Genomic DNA, 18,206 nt, shown 5'->3' with positions numbered 1-18,206 from the left:
TCTGATCTTCCTGATACTTTGCCTTTGAGACAGTACAACTGATCCCCAGGGGTCACTGTAACCTTTGTCCTCCTTTCTCCCTCATTTTATGGGAAAAGGATGTGTGTGTGTGCTGGGGGTGGAGAGGTGGCGCGGAGGGGGGATGTGTCTCAGTCCTCCTCTACTTTCTCTTGTCTAGAATATTCTTTATTCTCATTCTTTTAAGTTCTCAGGCTGGCCTGAGGTGGGATTTCGGGGGTTGGTCGTGACCCCGACATAGACATAGATACAGCTGTCCGGGTCAGGACAGCCTGTGTACGTGTCGGGGGGAAAAGGGCAAAAGGAGATTTTTCAATGTCTTTTACTTTTGTTCTTTGCTGATTTCTCCCTAGCCACAATCACAGGCTAGAGTGTGACTGTGGGAAACCCCAGTGACAGGTCCTCTGGCCCCTCCCCACGCCGTCCACTCAGAACTCCTCTGAGAGCTAGAAAAGGAAACAGACCAATTATCGCAAATTGCTCAGTAACTGGAATGTTCTGTTTCTATTCCTGTTTCCTTCTCCGTTCTCTTGGCTGCTTCTGCCGTAACACCTACTACTGCAGCCATATCAGGCTTTTTAAGGTGCTCTCCCTCAATGGAGTCACAGCCCCTGAGCAATCTTGAGGATGAGGTCAGAAGTATCTAACATTAGATTGCCTGTCAGTCAGTTCAGTTGATGCTGTAGGGAATGCCGTCGGCCTGCCTGAATACGGTTGGGGGATTTCTTGAAGATTCTCCCGCATTCCATCTTAACTAAGGCTTCCTGGTGTTTGGTAGGGTTGCTCCCACAGCATCCACGGCATCGCAGGGATCCGGAACCACCTCCCTAAGTCAGCCCCTATCTGGACACGCAGCTAGTCCGTGACTGCTGCATGTCGGGTGGCTGGAACCAATCAGCGCATCTAGGGCTTCTTCAGAAGCCAATCAGAGCCTAGAGATGTGACCTCACCCAAGGGAGAGCTGTGTGGGCGAGAAATCATCGCTCAGAGCTGTGAGTGTCCCCAAGTCACTCCCCTCCTCCCCACCCGCATTACTTCCTGTAAAGCAACACCGCCTACCGTCTTTCCCCCAAGAAGGGAATGAGAAAGGCTAACCAAATTCCACAAAGGGAGAACCAAGAGAGAAAGTGCGACTCAGCCACGGTGGCTCCTAGAAATGGAGAATAGAATATTTAGGGGCTCCCACTGCAAAGACAAACGTTTCAAAGTGGGGTCTCCAGGGCCTGGAGGCCAGAGAGCCTGATGAAGAAGAATCAGCAGCTCCTCCCTATTCCCTCCCCGCACCTGGCTTTCTTGACTGTCCCCATAAAAATAGCTGCAATCGTTCTTTGTAAACAAGGACAAGATCAAGGTCATGTATGGGAAAGAGCGAGCCTGTGTCCCTGTGAATGTGTTGTGAACAGACACAATCACGTCGCCATGGCCCGAGGACCAGAGACTCAGAAGCCAGCTGGTCTCCGGGGTGTCAGTGTTTTCCACTACTCATTCTGCACGTCCCTGCAAACGCATTTCGGGACTGTTCCTGGGCAGGGCTAGGTTGGGAGCAGGTGTCCCACGGTGGATGTGGGAGGGAAGGGGCAAGGGACAGGAAGGCTGTGACCCCCAGGGTGTCACGCTGGACTCTGACAGGTGAGGGAACCATGGCTCAGCGAGGCGTCCCCTTCATTCCTCCAGCCCTCTCCCACCAGGCCTCGCCCTGGACAGAGAGAGACAGATAAAAACATTTTATTTAAAAATATAAAACTGGCTTCCTTCCTCCTAACAGCTCCCACCCATGATGATCCCCATAAAGAACAATAAAAAACAGGGAGGGGTTGTCTCAGCTCTTACAATTCCAGTTCCTCTTTTGACGTTCTTTCTTCTTTCGACCTTTCATACCATTAAGACATGGGTCCTCTGCCCTTTTCCCAAGATATCAGAGGTGATTCAAGGGTGGAGGGAGGGGAAGGGTAGAAAAGAGAGTCTGTCTGTCATCATTCTCCATTTGTATCTCCAGAGACCAAACGAGTCATCTGGACTCTGAGCAGATGATTTTCTTGTCCACAAAAACCAAATAATAGGGACAGTTACTCTCTGTATCCTGTATCGAGAGAGAAAGCTCCAGGGTGGTGTTTGGGGTCCTTCTTCAGTAGATAGCCTCATCCATATTATCATCACTGTCACCCCCAAAGTCCTCTCCATTGTCGAAATAGGACATGATATAATCAGTTTCCTGAAACAGAAAATACCTCCGGGTTTGCTTTCGGCATGCTCCCTTCTCCCTGTGTGCCAGGCCCCCTCCCTCCCAGCCACGCCATTCCAGGCCTGGAAACCCCTTCCAGCTGTTGTCCACTCTTGACGAGGGCCTGGAGACGCTAAAGTGAAGGGCGCGATCTTTGGGGAGCACTTTCTCCTTTGGTTCTCCAAGGGGAACACCCCTGGTGGACAGAGTTGAGGTCCCCAGAGCTAAGGAGGGCGAGAGAGAGGGGCTGGCGGGGGAAGGAGGTCCCTCTACCTCTTCGTGTTCTTCCTCGTCATACTCTTCTTCTTCCTCTTCTTCCTTCTCTTCTTCTTCTTCTTTCTCCTCATCTTCCTCTGAAGTTACTTCTTCCTCCTTCTTCTCCAGGGTCTTATGTGAAGACAAATAGGAAGGCAAACTCAGACTCACCTGAGGCAGGCCCACGTGGGCCAAAGGGGAGGGATGGGTTCGGGCCCATGTGGGCTCTGCACAGGTCCTCCTCACCTCTAGTTTCTGTATAGTTTCCTCCTTATCTTCGGTGGTCTTAGGGGGCTTCTTGGGGAGTAGAATAGTGGTCCCTGGTGAGGGGATCAAAGAGCGAACCATCAGAGAGCAAACTCCCTTGTTAGCTTTCTACCCACCTTCCTGCGGAGACCATGTCACTCTGCTGCCCTCATGTGGCCACTCTGGTATCCAGCAAGAACATTGGGAGATGCGGGTAGGAATCGGAGGGGCTGGCAAGACCACCCGCAGCCTCCGCCCTCCTCCGGCTGATGAAGGAAACCTCTCTTTCCGCTTTCTCCAGATACACTCACGCTCCTTCTGCAGTTTCCGCACTCGGATCTTTAGCTCCCGGGGTAGACGTCGCCAGTCTGGGAATGGTGGGAATATAAAAGTCAGTAGGACCCTGCCCGGGGTCTCCTGGGGGTGATGACCGGTTTTAAAGGAAAGCTCAGGGTCGGGATAAAGGTGAGGAAGGAATAAGGTTGCACCAAAGATGCTTGGAACAAGCCCGTGGCTTGGATGCCTCCTGGGAGTGGGGACTACTTAATAGGTTTTTAGGTAGAACCTGAGCGTGTATGTGCTGAATGGGGTGGAGGGAGGGACAAAAGAGGGTGCATGAGGCGGTGGCTTAGGCATCTCAAACGTTTGAAAGAGGGGCGGTCAACGAAAGGGCCCGTCACCTACCGGGGTTCCAGTCGATGGCATTGTCAATAGGCCCTGACATCTGATATTTGTCTGAATAACGCTCCACATCTGAGGGGTCAGAGGCCAAGGGTCAAAGTTTTATCCTTTCAGAGCCCTAGAACAGGGTTATTCCCGAGGGCCCAGCCTTCTCGACACTCGGGAATTGTCTGTCCCCTCAGCCCAAATCCAGAGCCCAGGGGGTCAGCTTCACCGAAGACCTTCGATACTCTTCTAAACTGTCCCTTTGCCACCCAAAATGACGATGTTTTTGTTCTCTCTCTTAACCCGAAGGCATGACTATAGCGAGAGGTGGTACAGTACAGTAAAAAGGATACCAGAGAGCGAGCAACCAGGCTTCCATCTCTCCTTCTCTAGCTTAGACAAGGCCTTTCTCTCTCTGAGCTTCAGCTTCTCGGGCTTCAGCAGGGCTTCGGTGGTCCAGATTCTGCAGTGCTGTACCTCCACGGCAGTTGGTAAATATCCGCCCTCCCAAGCCTCCCCAGTGCGCCCCCTTCCCCAGTCCCTCCTGGTCTCCCTGACCTCTCCCCAATCCACTGGCCAGAGAGGTCATAGTTTATCGTTAGCAGGGCTTCTCAGAGACCCAGCACCAGCCCCTCTTCTGATCGGTTGGTGCCTGTAAATCCAGATTGTTAAAAACTGTAATACATCCCTCCATTTATACCTGTGAAATGGGCATCTTAATCCTTAACCTCCTACTGTCTCAAGATTGTCGTGAGACTCAAAACCACCCATGGATACCATCGTGCATTTCAAACGCAGTGGTAATTATGATCCTCCCCAGTTAGACGGTGAGCTCCTGGGCCTCTTCTGGCATCTCTGGCCCCTAGTAATGCCGAATAGAGGGCACTGCTCACGGAAAGCACTCAGAACAAGACGCGAGCATTCCAACTGACCTCTCTTGGGGACAGCTGGCCTGATGAAGTAGGGGAGCTGCCTCATGGCCCCTCGTAGCTCCTGCTTCAACGCCAGGACATATTCCCCCTCCTCTCCTGAGGGCAGAGGCACTGGGTGGAACTCCAAGGGCTAAGGAGGCAGAGGCAGTGGTCAGTCCAGGGAGAAAATGCTGGAGTACAAATCCAGGAGGGTGTCTCCCCCCAATTCAACCCAATGCTCCTAATGAGCAAAGGGCCAGAGGAAAATGTGGGGAGCAACGCAACATTTTGAAAGCTGGGGAGCTGCGAGTGTGAGAAGTAAGGGTAGACACTTCCTGGCCTGGAAAACATGCCATGTGAGTTGGGAGCATAGAGACAGGAAGGGGCAAAGGGAAAATGGTTTTAAGATGACCCCGGAGAAATCCAGGATCACACACGGTCAGCTAGGGGTACTCGGGGGACTTGGGAAGGGAGTGCGGACGGACACTCACGGGGAAGAGTGGAGAAGGCTGCAGGGTGGGCGGGGGCAGAGCATCCCCCTTCCCAATGCCCACGGCCTCCATGTTGAAGGTCAACTGGCCCCGGCCCCGACCCCGGCCCCCACCCCGGCTGGCCATGGTGGAGGGGGCCTGGGTATTCAGAGATCCAGAGAGAAAAACCTGATAAAGACAAAAACAAAGAGAAAAAGTACAGCAGAACGGATTGGAAGCTAGGGAGGTACGAGACACTCAAACTTTTCCCCCCTGGGACCTGAAAGGCCAGTGTAATTCAACAAATTTTGACTGAGAAGGTATAGTGCCAGGCAGGGTATTTTTGAAAATATAAACATGGATGAGACATGGTCGTAACAGGACAGATAACTGCAATATAGTGTAACTGTAGCACGAAGGGAAAGTGATTAGATCCTTGAATAAAACTTCTCTACCTCCCTAAGATAATTTGATGTTTATCACCATCTGCATATCTGATGCATACGTGACCTTTGCATTCTTTCTCTTTCTGGCTTTCCAAACCCAGCCAAGCCCCAGTTGAATCCAACGCAATGCATTTCAAGAAAACATTTATTAAGCATAGCCCGTGAAAAAGGTCGTGTGCCAGGCACTGCGGGGGTACAGGGATAAGTCACCGGTCTCACTGTCAGTGGCCAGGGTGGGGGTGGAGAGCTGGGGGTGCGGTGTGAGGCGGTGGGGAGGACCATTATGATCAAACTGATCTTTTTAAGTACCATTTGGAAGCACAGACTCTTAGAATTGGAAAAAGCCATGGAGTTATCTAGTCCACACCCCCTCCCAGAGCATTACTCCACTCTGTAAGTTGTTAGTCATTCAGCTTCTGATGGCCTTTTCCTAGAAAGAGGGCACCTATTCTTCTCCAAGGCAGCCCATTCCACTGTGATCAACTCTGATGAATGAAAAGATCCTCCCGCTACTGAACTGAACTCTGCCTCTTGCCATCAATCCCAGGGGCCAGTGAGAGGCAGCTAGGATGCTGAATAAATTACCAAATGAAAATGAAACTTGAAAGAAATGCTACCCCACTAGCAAGGGACACACCTAGCAACCAGATCTTGGTTTCTAATACCATTTTTCAATAAAAGGAACTAGGGCTTCTTGGAGAAATGGCTGAATCTAAGACTGGGGCAGGAAATATACAAGACGAGACTGAAGCATCTTGTAGTGCCCAAAAGTACTCAAAACAACAACAACGACCACTCACACACACACACACATACACACGCACGCTCACATTGATGGGGCTATGTCAAAGGGGCATAAGAATCAACTGAAAGAGCTGCCAATGGCCAAAGCTGAAAAATTTGAGCAATAAAATAAAGTGGTACTGAATTCTAATCCTAAAAATATAAAATATCCATGAGTCCATACTAATATAAATAAATGATCGAATAAATTAAGACACAAAGGAGAAAAGACAAAGCTCTCATGCAGAATTCCAAATAAATTATGTAGGGGGGATGGAGCGTGGGTGGAACTCCCCTCTCCTTGAGTGTGGGCTGCGTATAGGGAATTTTGTCCAATACAGTTTTGGAAAGGGGGATTAATAACTTTACAGTGCAGAAACTGAACAAACACTACTTCAGTCTGGGAACCAGGGTCAACATCAACAATATTAAATCATGTTGCTAGCGTGACCCCTTAATATGATGTGATGAAGTGGCACTTTACCACTTTACCTCTGTGACCTTCTTCCCTGAATCCATAACCCCAATCTAATTGGGGGGGAAAAAAATCAGACAAATTCCAGCAGAGGAGCATCCTATCACATACCTGAGCAGTAGCCTTTAAAACTGCCAAAGACACCAAAAACAAGGACGGTCCCTTCTTCCACTGGAGAAGAGGAAGAGCTGGCCTCGCAGTAGCATTCCTGAAAACAAAGAACACCATCCCTTTTGTTTTCCGAAATAATATACATTTATTCTAGAAAACTTGGAAACCCATAAAGACATTAAAAAAAATACTTATTATTTCATGATACTTATTATATCATGTATTATTTCAATAAGTAAAAATACTTATTATATCATGTATTATTTCAATACATGATAACCACCATGTATTGATAACTACTATTAACATTTTAGTATGTATCCTTTCGATTTCATTTCTGTGTGTATACATACATATATGTGTGTATATGTATATATATGCACATACAGACATACATAATAGGACCAATGACAGCTAAATGTAATGTGGTGTACCGAATGGGATCCTGGAACAGAAAAGAGCATTAGGTAAAACTGAGGAAATGTGAATCAACTATGTCCTTAAGTAATTATAATTTATCAATATGTTTTCATAATTGTAACTAATGTACTGTGCTAACATTTGATGCTAATAGTAGCGGAAAATCCACCAGGGCATATAGGAACTTTTGGTACTATCTGCTCAGCTTTTCTGTAAATCTAAAATTGTTTTTAAAAATAAAATCTATTAATAATAAAAAAAGAAACTCGAATAGCAACTCAAAATTCATAGTTTCTCAGATCGTCCTTGTTTTTGATGATCTTGACAGTTTTAAGAGTACTGCTCGGGTGTATAATAGGACGCATGTCTGCTGGAATTTGTCTAATGTTTTTCTCCTAATTACATTGGGGTTATAGACTTGGATCACAGAGGTAAAGTGCAATTTCATCACATCATATTAAGGGTATATATAACAACACGTTAGGGAACAATAAGGGACAAAACAGTATATAATCAAGAATTCTTAAATTAGTGGTTCATAATATAATTGCTCCCACAGTCCAGAGAAGGGAGAAAGCTAGGAAGACTTGGATGGTAGATGGTGAGGAGAGGCTTTATAAATCACAAAGTCTCAAGTTTGAAAGGGCCCTTAAGAATCATGTGTTCATTCATTCGACAGGTATTTTTTGAGTATCTACTGTATGCCAGACACATGCTAGACAATGGGGATCAGAGAGAATCCTCTACACTAGGCATTCGTCCTTCCTCTGTTCATCCGCACTTAGTAAATTGTCATCCAGCTTCTATATAAACGTTGTTAGTAAGCGAACTCCCTATCTCACTTTGCAGGCCATTCCATTTTGGGATAGTTGTTCTTCAATTAATAGCCAACGAATATGCTAGACAAGAAATATATGGCTCTGTGAAGGGCATTCACAAAAAATTATTTGGTTAAAAAAATTTAAAAATATGTATAAGGTAATCTAAGTGGTCACACACACACACACACACACACGCACACACGAATAAAATATTCTTAAAGGATATACACCAAAATTTAACACTGGTTAATTTGAAGTGATTTGTTGTTGTTGTTGTTGTTTGTATTTTAATGTTTTCTTCTATATCAAATGGGTATTGTTTTTGTAATAAGAAAAATATTAAGTTAAATTTAAAAATATAAAGTAACAGAATAGTAGATCAATCTAATAATATGCAGCAGGAAGGGGAAGGTAGAAAAACACGTGTCTGGGGAACCTGGACAGTGTTAAGTCCAACTGCCACAAAAAAAAAATGTGAAGAAAAAATGGCAGTTAGTTAATAGATTGTGATCTGATTGAAAGAACATATTAGGGGAGAGAGGATGTCTCATGGAGTAATAATCTGTCACCATGTCTTCAGGCCCTTTCCAGGGAAATGACACTCTAACCAGCTGGCTTAGGTATCTTTCCACTTGACAAATACAGTTCTAGCAATGGAGATGGGAGTTGTTTTGACTGCAGAACAGTGCGGAGTTAAGAAAAGGCTATGAGCTTTGAGACTAGACAAATCTAACTCCGCTGCCACATACTAGCCAAAGACGTGGGGTAAAAAGAAGACAATTTTTAATTTAATTCAGGCAACAAACTGGTGTTTGGGAACCTGTAAACCATCCACCTCTACCCCACTCAGCTCAGGAATCTACAATGAGTCTCTTCTATTTAAGATTGTGATTGAGTCTAAATTCTTGAAAATATTTAAGGTCTCCCATAATCGGGTCGAAAACTGTTCCTCCTTAACATCAACCCTTCCTAGTGGTCACCCCTGCCTTCCCCTTCCCCCAAAATAACATTTCATATTCATTATACTCATTCTCAATTATGCATAACTGTGTATTGTGGTAAAGGTTAATAGGCTGCAACAAAACATACAGAAAAACAATTACATCAAATTTAACATGTAGGCGGGCACTACATGTAGTAGTACATGGATTTGAATCCCAGTTCCATCATTTCCTAGCTACATAACCTTCAGCAATTTATTTAATATCCCTAAACCTGTTTCTTCAACTGTACGATGGGAAAAATAATAACAAAACCATCTTAATTCATTCGACAAGTGTTTACTGAGTGCTTGCTGTGTACCAAGCACTGTTCTAAGTGTTAGGGCTACAGCAATGAGCAAACCAGACCAAAAAACTTCTACACCCATGAAGTGTCAATGGAGCTCACATTCTAGGGGAGTTAGCAATATATGACTATTTCAAGCCAGCAGACTGGGCGAGATCCCTAAAGGAGTGAATGTAAACAGAGAAAAGAGGAGATCCGGGGATTGAAGCCTGGAACACGCTAATGTTTAGAGTTTCCTGTATTTGCAATGAATAAGACAAGAAGTTAACACTCATTATATTAGAACTCACAGAAATCCAAGTGAAAAGAAATATCACCCCAAAAGAATAAATGTGCAAACGACATGAATAGGCAATTGACAGAAGTATGGCCTATAAAATCACTCTTTACCTATCAAACTGACAAAGATTTAAACAATAATCGGGCTGTCATGAGTTTTTCTGAGATGGACACTGTCATACTTCGCTGGATCACAATCTTTCGATGGAGCAGTTTGACTCCTTGAATCAACAGCCTTTTATATGTTCATATCCTTAATCCAGTAACCCTACTTAGAAAAAAATCTATCCTCAAGAAATCATCTGATATATAGTCAAGGATGTTCATCAAAGAGCTATTCATAGTAGTAAAAAATCTGAAATAACCTAAATGGTCCAACAAGAAATGAATGGCTAAAAAAAATCGAGTATCCATTTTATACTACCATGTAGCCATAAAAATGATTTCAAATAATGTTTAAAGGCAGAAAAATATTCATAATATAAAGTGAGAGGAACATGACATAAAATGTATTCATTATATGGCCATATTTATGTAATATATACACACATACACACATATGTACATATATGTACACATACAGTGAAGACATTGAAAGGATATATATTAAAATAATGGTTTTCACTATATCGTGGCCATGAAATAACAGGCATTTTTATTTATACCTTTATGTGTTTCCGAATTTTCTAGAATAAGTGTGTATCACTCCTATAATCAGAAAACAAAAGGGATGGTGTTCTTAATTTTTAAGAATATTACCACCAGGACACCTCTCCCTCTTTTACAATGGAAGTGTGGAATGCATTTTATCGAGCTGCATATTTGTTTAGAATATCTGTTGAATATTAATCGAAGAATAAATATGCCAAAATGGAATGACATGCAAAGCGAGATAGGGAGTTCGCTTACTAACGACGTTTCGGTAGAAGCTGGATGACAATTTACTAAGTGCAGTTGATCAGACGGAGCACGCAGGCCTAGAGTAGAAGATTCGCTCTGATCCCCATTGTCTAGCATGTGTCTGGCATACAGTAGATGCTCAATAAATACCTGTTGAATGAATGAACACGATTCCTAAGGGTCCTTCCAAACTTGAGACCTTGTGATTCATAAAGCCTCCCCTCACCATCCCAGTCCTACGAGCAATTGTATTATGAACTACTAATTTAGGAGATCTTAATTATATGCTGTATTGCATTTTATTTCGTCTTTCATTAATTGTTCCCTAATTACATTAGGAGTTTTAATTCTGCGTCCCCAGTCAATTCCATTCAATTAACCTTTATTGGGCACTGTGTATTAAGTACTACAACTTGCCCTGCAGAACCTTATATTCTAAGAAGAATAGAAACATTGAAGAGAGAGCGTGCACTTAAGCGCTCTAAGGAAGTATGCGTAAAATGCTATCATCAGACTGGGGAACAATTAATTCTGCAAAAAAGGAGGTCCAGGAAAGCTAGGAAGGAGGTATGCGTTCGGCTGAGTCTAGACAGGTAGCAGGAGTCTGTCTGTTAGGCTCTTAGGGAGATAATATTAGTAGATTCAAGGGAAGCTGATGCCACTGCAAAAGTCGTAGGTACAAGAATGAGTCTTTCTTACTTTCTGTTTTAATATCTCTCGCCCATGTGCAAAAGAAAACTACGGTTCTCTGGTATACAATCAATACAGCAAGAGGAGCCCAGTGGAGAAAGGGTAGGGAGCCAGAAGGGGGCTGATCCGCCAGACCGCGTTGTCTATCTAACCTGCAGCTTGGTCCTGAAGAACCAGTTTGGGAAATGTGGGACCGAACCAGCTCAGCGCCACCAGGTCGGAACCTTACCTGCTGCCCCTCCCCCACGCGGAGCCCAAGCCGCAGCCAACTTGAAATTTGCCTGTCTTCCTCGAGCTGGTGGCGTTCTGGGTCCGCCTCCCGGAGCTCCCCATTGGTGAATTCTCCCGGCCAATCTAGGCGAAGAGGTCCGCCCACTGGAAGCCGAGGAGGAGACGCAGGGAGGGAGAGAGTCAGCCGGAACCAGGCTTGGGGAGCCCCGCGCGGAGACAGGTGGGGTTGCAGAAGCGACCAGGGGTCAGTTATTTCCAACCTCGTCTCAGACGGAGGAGCCCCTGGCTGGCGAGAGTTCCCAGAGGGAGCCTGACACTCAGATCTCACCGAGGGACTCTATTGACTGAGTTCGCATAGAGAAATGAACCCCTATGAAACCTGCTCATTAGGGATCAGGCTTTCTGTGGCTCTGGCTTCGTAGCTTGGCCTCTCCTCCATTACTCCAACCTTCCCTTCGATCCTACCCTGCTTCCCTCTAGCACCACCAATGAATACTTCTTTTCTAAAAAAAAAAAAAATTTTTTTCTTGTGGGTTGCTGACATGTCTGTGAGAAGATGGGAAGAAGGTTCGGGGCAGGAAGGGTCAGGAATCAAAGAACCGGCATTGGGGAAGCAGAGCAGGAGACCAGTGTTTTCTGCATTTTCCGCTGTCTTCCAGCTCCTCCCAGGCCCTTGATAAAGTGAGGAGCGGTGTGTGTGGGGGTGGGGGGGGTGGGGAGACCTACTTTCACAAACAGAGGGAGAGTCAGGAAGTATATATTGTGTGGGGGGGGTGGGGGGGTGGGGAGACCTACTTTCACAAAAACAGAAACAGAGGGAGAGTCAGGAAGCATATAACCCAGAAGTCAGAGAAAATGGCCCTGAGGGTGGAGACTCTGAGTTTGGAAGGCTGTATACAGGTGTAGTGACAAATGCCCAGTCTTTGTAACCGGACAGAAACAGACCTGTGAGGCTTTGGAGAACTTGCTTAACTTTCCTAAGTCTCAGTTCTTTATCTATAACCAAGGATAGTTCCTTCCGGATACTGTTGTTGTGACGATTGGAGATAATATCTGTAAAGTACTTGGCGCACAGTTGATGTCCAGTCAATGGTAGCTGGTAAAATGGAAAGCTGCCCTGCAAATAGTTCTCTCTCCTCTTCTTCCGGAACACTATTTTTAGGATCTTGTGTCTGGTGGCCTCCAGCCTCTGAATTCTCTCAGGTGAGTTTTCCAAATCCTTAGGATTTTTTCTTCATCCCTCACTTCCCCTGATGCCTTCCAGCTGGACACAAACTCATTCCTAAAATATGCAGATAGAAGCTATGGTAACCATGGAGACAGGGCAGGTGGCAAGGAGAAGCAGAGAGAGAAAGAAACCGATTGCAACAGATAGGAAAAGACTTAAGGAGAGATTTGGACAAAGACCTTCAAGCAAGATGAAAAGATAATGAGACGAAGCAAGACAGATGCGATGAGAGAGGATGTGTTACAACGTTCTCTCTCTTTTCTCTGCTCTTTTTCTATCCCCCACGCCGAATATGGGGAGGAAGCATCTGGGAATGCCCATTCCTGTATCTGAAAATGACCTGATATCCACCCTCCTCATACTTAGCTGAGAAGTCTGTACAAAGGAGCTGAGGTCCAAGTTTATCTGTGCTGTGTGTTCCGTTTTGGGGGAGGTGGAGTGAGGATGTACCGCTGTGTCTGACTCCAGCTCCCCTGGCATTTAAACTACGAGAAGCCAGCCAGATCTCTTGCCTCTCTCTGCACAGTATGGACCCCGGCTGTGGATCCCAATCGCCTCTCTCCACCACTCTGCACAGTGTGCCCTGTGCGGTCCGTGGTAGGTCAGGTCTGGCGCACAGGCGCTCATAAGCACACAAAACGCGGAGAATGGGGACCTGAAGCTCCATGAAGAACTGGGATGGTCCCAGTCTGGGTCGCGGAGGAATCTCCCAAGGAACATTTAGGTTTGTTGGGGCCGAGGGGTGGCCGATTGAGCAAGGGGAGTCAGGATTGGTGTCTCTAGGTTTAGAGGGTTTATGTGTGCATGGGTGGGGGAGCAGTTTGGTGCCGGACGCCCCCACCCGCAGAGACTAGGCTATAAATAGCAAGGCAGAGCTCCGCCCTTCGCACCCCCCCCACCCCAGCTTCTCTCCTCCCGAGCCGGCGCTGTGCCCGGGGCGCACCGGGAGGAGGGACCAGGATCCGGTGCCCGGGCGCAGACACTGACACCAAGGGAATCCGGGTGCCCCCCCCCACACGCCATGTGGGCCCCCGGGAACCCGGCTCCGCCGCCCCGGCTGCCTGGTGGCCCTGGCTTGGGTCCTGGCCGGGCGGAGATTCTGCGGACATTCAGGTATCTGGGCGCACAGCCTGGGAGGGGAGAGAGCAAGGAGTGATGGGGAACGTAGCAGGGGCAAAAGAAACCCCCAATTGTCCCCCACCCATTTTAGGTCCCAAATGCAAGCTGCTTCCCTCCCCCCATTCCATTTATGGGGCTGTGGCAACCTACAAGAGGTTAGGAATGGGTATGTGTGTGAATGGAGGGGTGCATGTGCGTGGGTGGGTGGTGTTCAACCTCCTAGAAAGGGGGATTCCAAGTGCGGATGAGAAAAGGGGGATGCTGGAAAGGTCTGGTAAGCCGTGGGGTGAGGGTGGGGGTGCGAAGATCTGCGCGTGCACGTACGCATTTGCACGCGCGCTCGCCCTTCCCACCTCCTCAGGCATGCGCTGGGGGGAGGGGGCGGCTCAGAGGCATGAGTTAGTAGAAGGACTGTGTGCCGCGCAGTGGCGATCTCCCCCGCCCCACGCCGGGTCCTTCCACCGCTGCCTCAGTTTCCCCGCCTGACTCCGTCAGTAAGATCTCTTGTCTTTCTCGCAGGGATTGGCTTCGCCACTGAGCCCTCAGGCCTCTGCCAGCCACCACCCCCACGCCCCTAGCCTTCCTCGGCAGGTCCCGGTCCCGGCTCCACCGGTGCTCTCGCCCCAGCCGCAGCTATGCTGCACACCGAGGGCCACGCTCTCCTTCGGGCCGTGGGTCAGGGTAAGCTCCGCTTGGCCCGTTTGCTTCTGGAGGGGGGCGCCTACGTGAATGAGGGTGATGCCCAGGGGGAGACTGCGCTGATGGCGGCCTGTCGGGCCCGCTACGACGACCCCCAGAACAAGGCTCGCATGGTACGCTACCTCCTGGAGCAAGGTGCGGACCCCAACATCGCAGACCGCCTGGGGCGCACCGCCCTCATGCACGCTTGCGCCGGCGGTGGGGGCGCCGCGGTGGCCTCGCTGCTCCTTGCCCACGGCGCAGACCCCTCAGTCCGAGATCACGCGGGCGCCTCGGCGCTTGTCCATGCCCTGGACCGCGGGGACCGCGAGACCCTTGCCACGCTGTTGGACGCCTGTAAGGCCAAGGGCACGGAGGTCATCATCATCACCACCGACACCTCTCCCTCGGGCACCAAGAAGACCCGGCAGTATCTCAATTCCCCACCGTCGCCGGGGGTAGAGGACCCCGCTCCTGCTCCTCCTAGCCCGGGGGTCTGCACCTCCCCTTCGGAAATCCAGCTGCAGACTGCAGGGGGAGGACGGGGGCTGATATCGCCTCGCACCCAGGAAGAAGAGGAGAAGCGGGACGTATTTGAATTCCCTCTTCCTAAGCCCCCCGATGACCCCTCCCCTTCTGAGCCGCTCCCCAAACCACCCCGTCACCCTCCAAAACCACTCAAAAGGCTCAACTCCGAGCCCTGGGGCCTAGTGGCTCCTCCTCAACCGGTCCCGCCCGCGGAAGGGAGGCCGGGGTTGGAGCGCCTGACCGCTGAATTCAACGGCCTGACCCTGACCGGTCGACCGCGTCTTTCCAGACGTCACAGCACCGAAGGCCCCGAGGCCCCGCCCCCGTGGGCGGAGAAAGTGATGGGTGGGGGTCCCCTCTCTCGCCGAAACACAGCGCCAGAAGCTCAGGAGTCTGGTCCCCCTTCAGGGCTGAGGCAGAAACTGAGCCGCATGGAGCCGGTGGAGCTCGACACCCCCGGAAATATGTGCCCCGACTCGCCGGAGTGCAGCCGCCCGTCCCTGGAGCGCCGCCGGTACAGCGCCTCCCCGCTGACCCTCCCTCTGGCGGGCTCGGCTCCCTCCCCGCGCCAGTCCCAGGAGAGTCTGCCGGGGGCTGTATCTCCGCTGAGCGGGCGGAGGCGGAGCCCCGGGCTGCTGGAGCGGAGGGGCTCGGGGACGCTGCTCCTGGACCACATCTCGCAGACGCGGCCGGGTTTCCTGCCCCCGCTCAACGTCAGCCCCCACCCTCCCATCCCCGACATTCGCCCCCAGCCCGGAGGTCGGGCGCCTTCGCTGCCCGCTCCTCCCCAGGCGGGAGCGCCCGGCTCTCCCAGGACCAAGCGAAAGTTGGTGAGGCGCCACTCCATGCAGACTGAGCAGATCCGCCTGCTGGGGGGCTTCCAGAGTCTAGGGGGGCCAGGGGAGCCAGGGCGCTGAGAGGAGTGAGAGGAGCCAAGGAGGGTGGGGATGAGCACCTTGACGGGACAGGTGAGAGAACCAGCTCACACACACACACCGCGGACATAGGGTTCTCTTGCATGTGCTCATGGGCACGGTGCACGCACACATGGGCAAACGTGTCCGCAGCACAGTTACTCTTATCTGCAGGGAAGGGTAAATACTCTATTTATTGGTCATATAGACACATGCATTCATGCCCTGATCATTTCACATGCGTATGGGATCCCTTGTGTACCCACAGGCACAGCGCACACTGGGCCACTTGTGCTAGGGCCCCAAATGGGTCCTGGGCCGAACTCACTTGCGTTTGTTCAGAAGCAGTAAGTAGGGAACCCCTACTTATGGGTAGTCTCCAAACTCTGCTCTCCTACGGAAGCAATTCCTTGCTTTCCACTACACCCTGCAACACAACCCGCTCATGATTTTGCACACTCGACCCGGTTCGGGAGTATTCCACCCTGCTCTGCAGGTCTACGCTTCTCTCTCCAGGCCTGGCTCCTTGTTCACACCTGTTTCCAGCCCTAACCACTGTTCAGGATATCTTCTCCACTCTCCTTGGGGGTTTCCTGCAGCAACCCCCAGACTCAGTTCTGCTGCTGCCCTTCCTGCTCTCAGCTTTACTTCTCCACTTCCTGCTTTTTATTCCCTCCCTGTCCCCCCAACTGATACAACAGGTCGTCTCATTTTCTCAGGGGGTGGGTCATGGGCTCTAAGCTGCTCTTCGGTGTGTCTGAGTTTATGAACACCCCCGCAGGTGGAAGTGGGGAGTAACACTAAATCACTCCTCTCTCCACTTGACATATCAAATAAATGTGTTCAGAAGTCTCTGTTTTGTCACTTCTGCCCGGGGGTGTGGGGTGTCGGAAAGGAGGAATGGAGGAGGGAGGGTGCTGCTAACTACAGCTATAATGATTTAGGGGATGCTTAGAGGTCCACCCCCCATTTCTTTCCAGGAGACCAAGTGACCAACTGTGGTTATAGAAGGAAAGGCAAGAGTCCTGTGTCCTGAAGGTTTTAAGGCATTTGACAGGGTTCCATTCTCCCAGCCTCCCCTATGTCCGGCCTCAAATTCTTTAAGATTCCTACAAAAAGTGCCCCCCCCCGCCACAGTCAGTAGATATATCCCAGTAGATTAACTGTCCCTCTTCCAAGCTTCCTGTTTGTTGACCACACATAGTATTTCCTTGGGGTCTAACTTGCATCTCACCAGGTCCATTTTACCCATGTTCTTCTGCTTCTGGCTTCTATTTCCCCGTCCTTGATTTCAGAGCCATTGTAGGGTGGAGAGAGAGCTATTTAGAGAAAGAGAGAGAGTGGGGGAGAGAGAGAAACAGACACACACACGGGGAGGTGGGAAGTGGAAGGGAGGAGTTATTACAACCTTACTCAGGTAAAAATGGCATGATGATGGTCAACTGACAAAGTGTGTGTGGTGTGTGTGTTTATATGCACATGTAAGAGTAATCAGAGGAACCCAGCCCGACAGGTTTTATGAACAAGGGTGCCTGTCCTAATCTGCCCTTTGGACCTCCCAGTTTGCTCTTTTTCTGTATATATTCTAACTCTTCCTCCAACTCCTCCTAACTCTCCCCTCATGGGAGGTAAGGGGGCAGCCCATTCCACTCTTTCTTGCTCCCCCAACTAAGGATAGGTGAAATCAGAAAATTACCCAACGATGTTGTATAATGAAAAGATCAAATATTGGGAATCAGAAAACCTATGTCTGAACCCCCCACCCCCCATCCCTTTGCTATCTCCTAGGTATTTAATTTGGGGCAATTTATCTAGCCTCTCTGAGTGTCAGTTTCCTTATCTGTAAAACAATAAAATCTAGTTAGTGATTGTGATTATTAAATAAGACAATGCACTAAGTACATTGCAGAGTGTCTGGCATGCTGTAAATATTTGCTCATTAAATGTCAGCATCTTTCCTTGCTTCAGCTCCACCGCCGATTGCTGGGACAAATCACAACACTTCTCTGAGCAGGTTTCCTCATCTACATCTATAACATGAAGTAATCAGACAACCGATCCCTAAGTATCCTCTCACTCTGTCTACAGTTCTCCCTAGCCTTGCTTCTTCCAGGCCTATCCCTCTCCCGCCCACCCTGCTCCCCCAAGCCTCGCCCCAGGGGTTTGGCTGGCTTTCCGCTATTCCCAAAGATGTGCCCAAGCTAAGCTCTCCTATAGAGGATATCGCTTTCTCTCTTTGCAATTGGGTGCTCAGAATCTCCTCCCTCCTCAATATTTTGCCTATGGCGGAGCTAGAGCCCGCTTGCTCCCGCCCCCTCTCCGGTGATTGGCATAGGACGCGGCTCGTCCCCGCCCCCGCTTGACTGACGGCTGGGCTCCGGCACCGCCTTCAGTCCCTGGGCGCTAGCTGGCGGGGGTGGCTGGGACCGTTAGCTCGCCAGGCTGGCAGGCTCCGGGCCGCTACTCCGCTGGCGGCGAGGATGGAGACGATGCGAGCGCAGCGACTGCA

General features: G+C 49.4%; 2 protein-coding genes across 6 annotated transcripts; one reads left to right on the top strand and one right to left on the bottom strand.

Annotated features, from left to right (window-relative positions):
* Positions 1-1,727: 1,727 nt before the first annotated feature.
* Positions 1,728-11,366, bottom strand: POLR3GL (RNA polymerase III subunit G like). Of its 4 annotated transcripts, XM_015595358.2 has the most exons (10): positions 11,229-11,314; positions 10,319-10,459; positions 6,603-6,699; positions 4,809-4,976; positions 4,339-4,468; positions 3,425-3,493; positions 3,052-3,108; positions 2,741-2,814; positions 2,513-2,626; positions 1,728-2,230 (listed from the first exon to the last, which is right to left on the bottom strand). In XM_015595358.2, the coding sequence occupies exons 4-10, from the start codon at positions 4,932-4,934 to the stop codon at positions 2,144-2,146; spliced, it is 657 nt and encodes a 218-aa protein (XP_015450844.1). In that variant the 5' UTR covers positions 4,935-4,976; positions 6,603-6,699; positions 10,319-10,459; positions 11,229-11,314; the 3' UTR covers positions 1,728-2,143. The 4 variants fall into 4 exon arrangements, with proteins under 4 accessions (XP_015450844.1, XP_006919774.2, XP_015450843.1 ...); XM_006919712.3 differs by lacking the exon at positions 10,319-10,459 and having other exon boundaries at positions 11,229-11,365; XM_015595357.2 differs by lacking the exons at positions 4,809-4,976; positions 10,319-10,459 and having other exon boundaries at positions 11,229-11,366.
* Positions 11,367-12,020: 654 nt separating this feature from the next.
* ANKRD34A (ankyrin repeat domain 34A) lies at positions 12,021-16,549 on the top strand. 2 transcript variants are annotated; one of them, XM_025038470.1, is made up of 2 exons: positions 12,021-13,182; positions 14,097-16,549. In XM_025038470.1, exon 2 carries the CDS (start codon positions 14,213-14,215, stop codon positions 15,698-15,700), a length of 1,488 nt encoding a protein of 495 aa, XP_024894238.1. In that variant the 5' UTR covers positions 12,021-13,182; positions 14,097-14,212; the 3' UTR covers positions 15,701-16,549. The 2 variants fall into 2 exon arrangements, with proteins under 2 accessions (XP_024894238.1, XP_024894237.1); XM_025038469.1 differs by having other exon boundaries at positions 12,021-13,571.
* The last annotated feature ends 1,657 nt before the right edge of the window (positions 16,550-18,206 follow it).

The sequence above is a fragment of the Pteropus alecto genome, unplaced genomic scaffold, assembly GCF_000325575.1.
Source record: "Pteropus alecto unplaced genomic scaffold, ASM32557v1 scaffold106, whole genome shotgun sequence".
Taxonomy (NCBI): domain Eukaryota; kingdom Metazoa; phylum Chordata; class Mammalia; order Chiroptera; family Pteropodidae; genus Pteropus; species Pteropus alecto.
The sequence above is the reverse complement of the archived record's forward strand: the minus strand, read 5'-3'. Positions and strand labels throughout refer to the sequence as shown.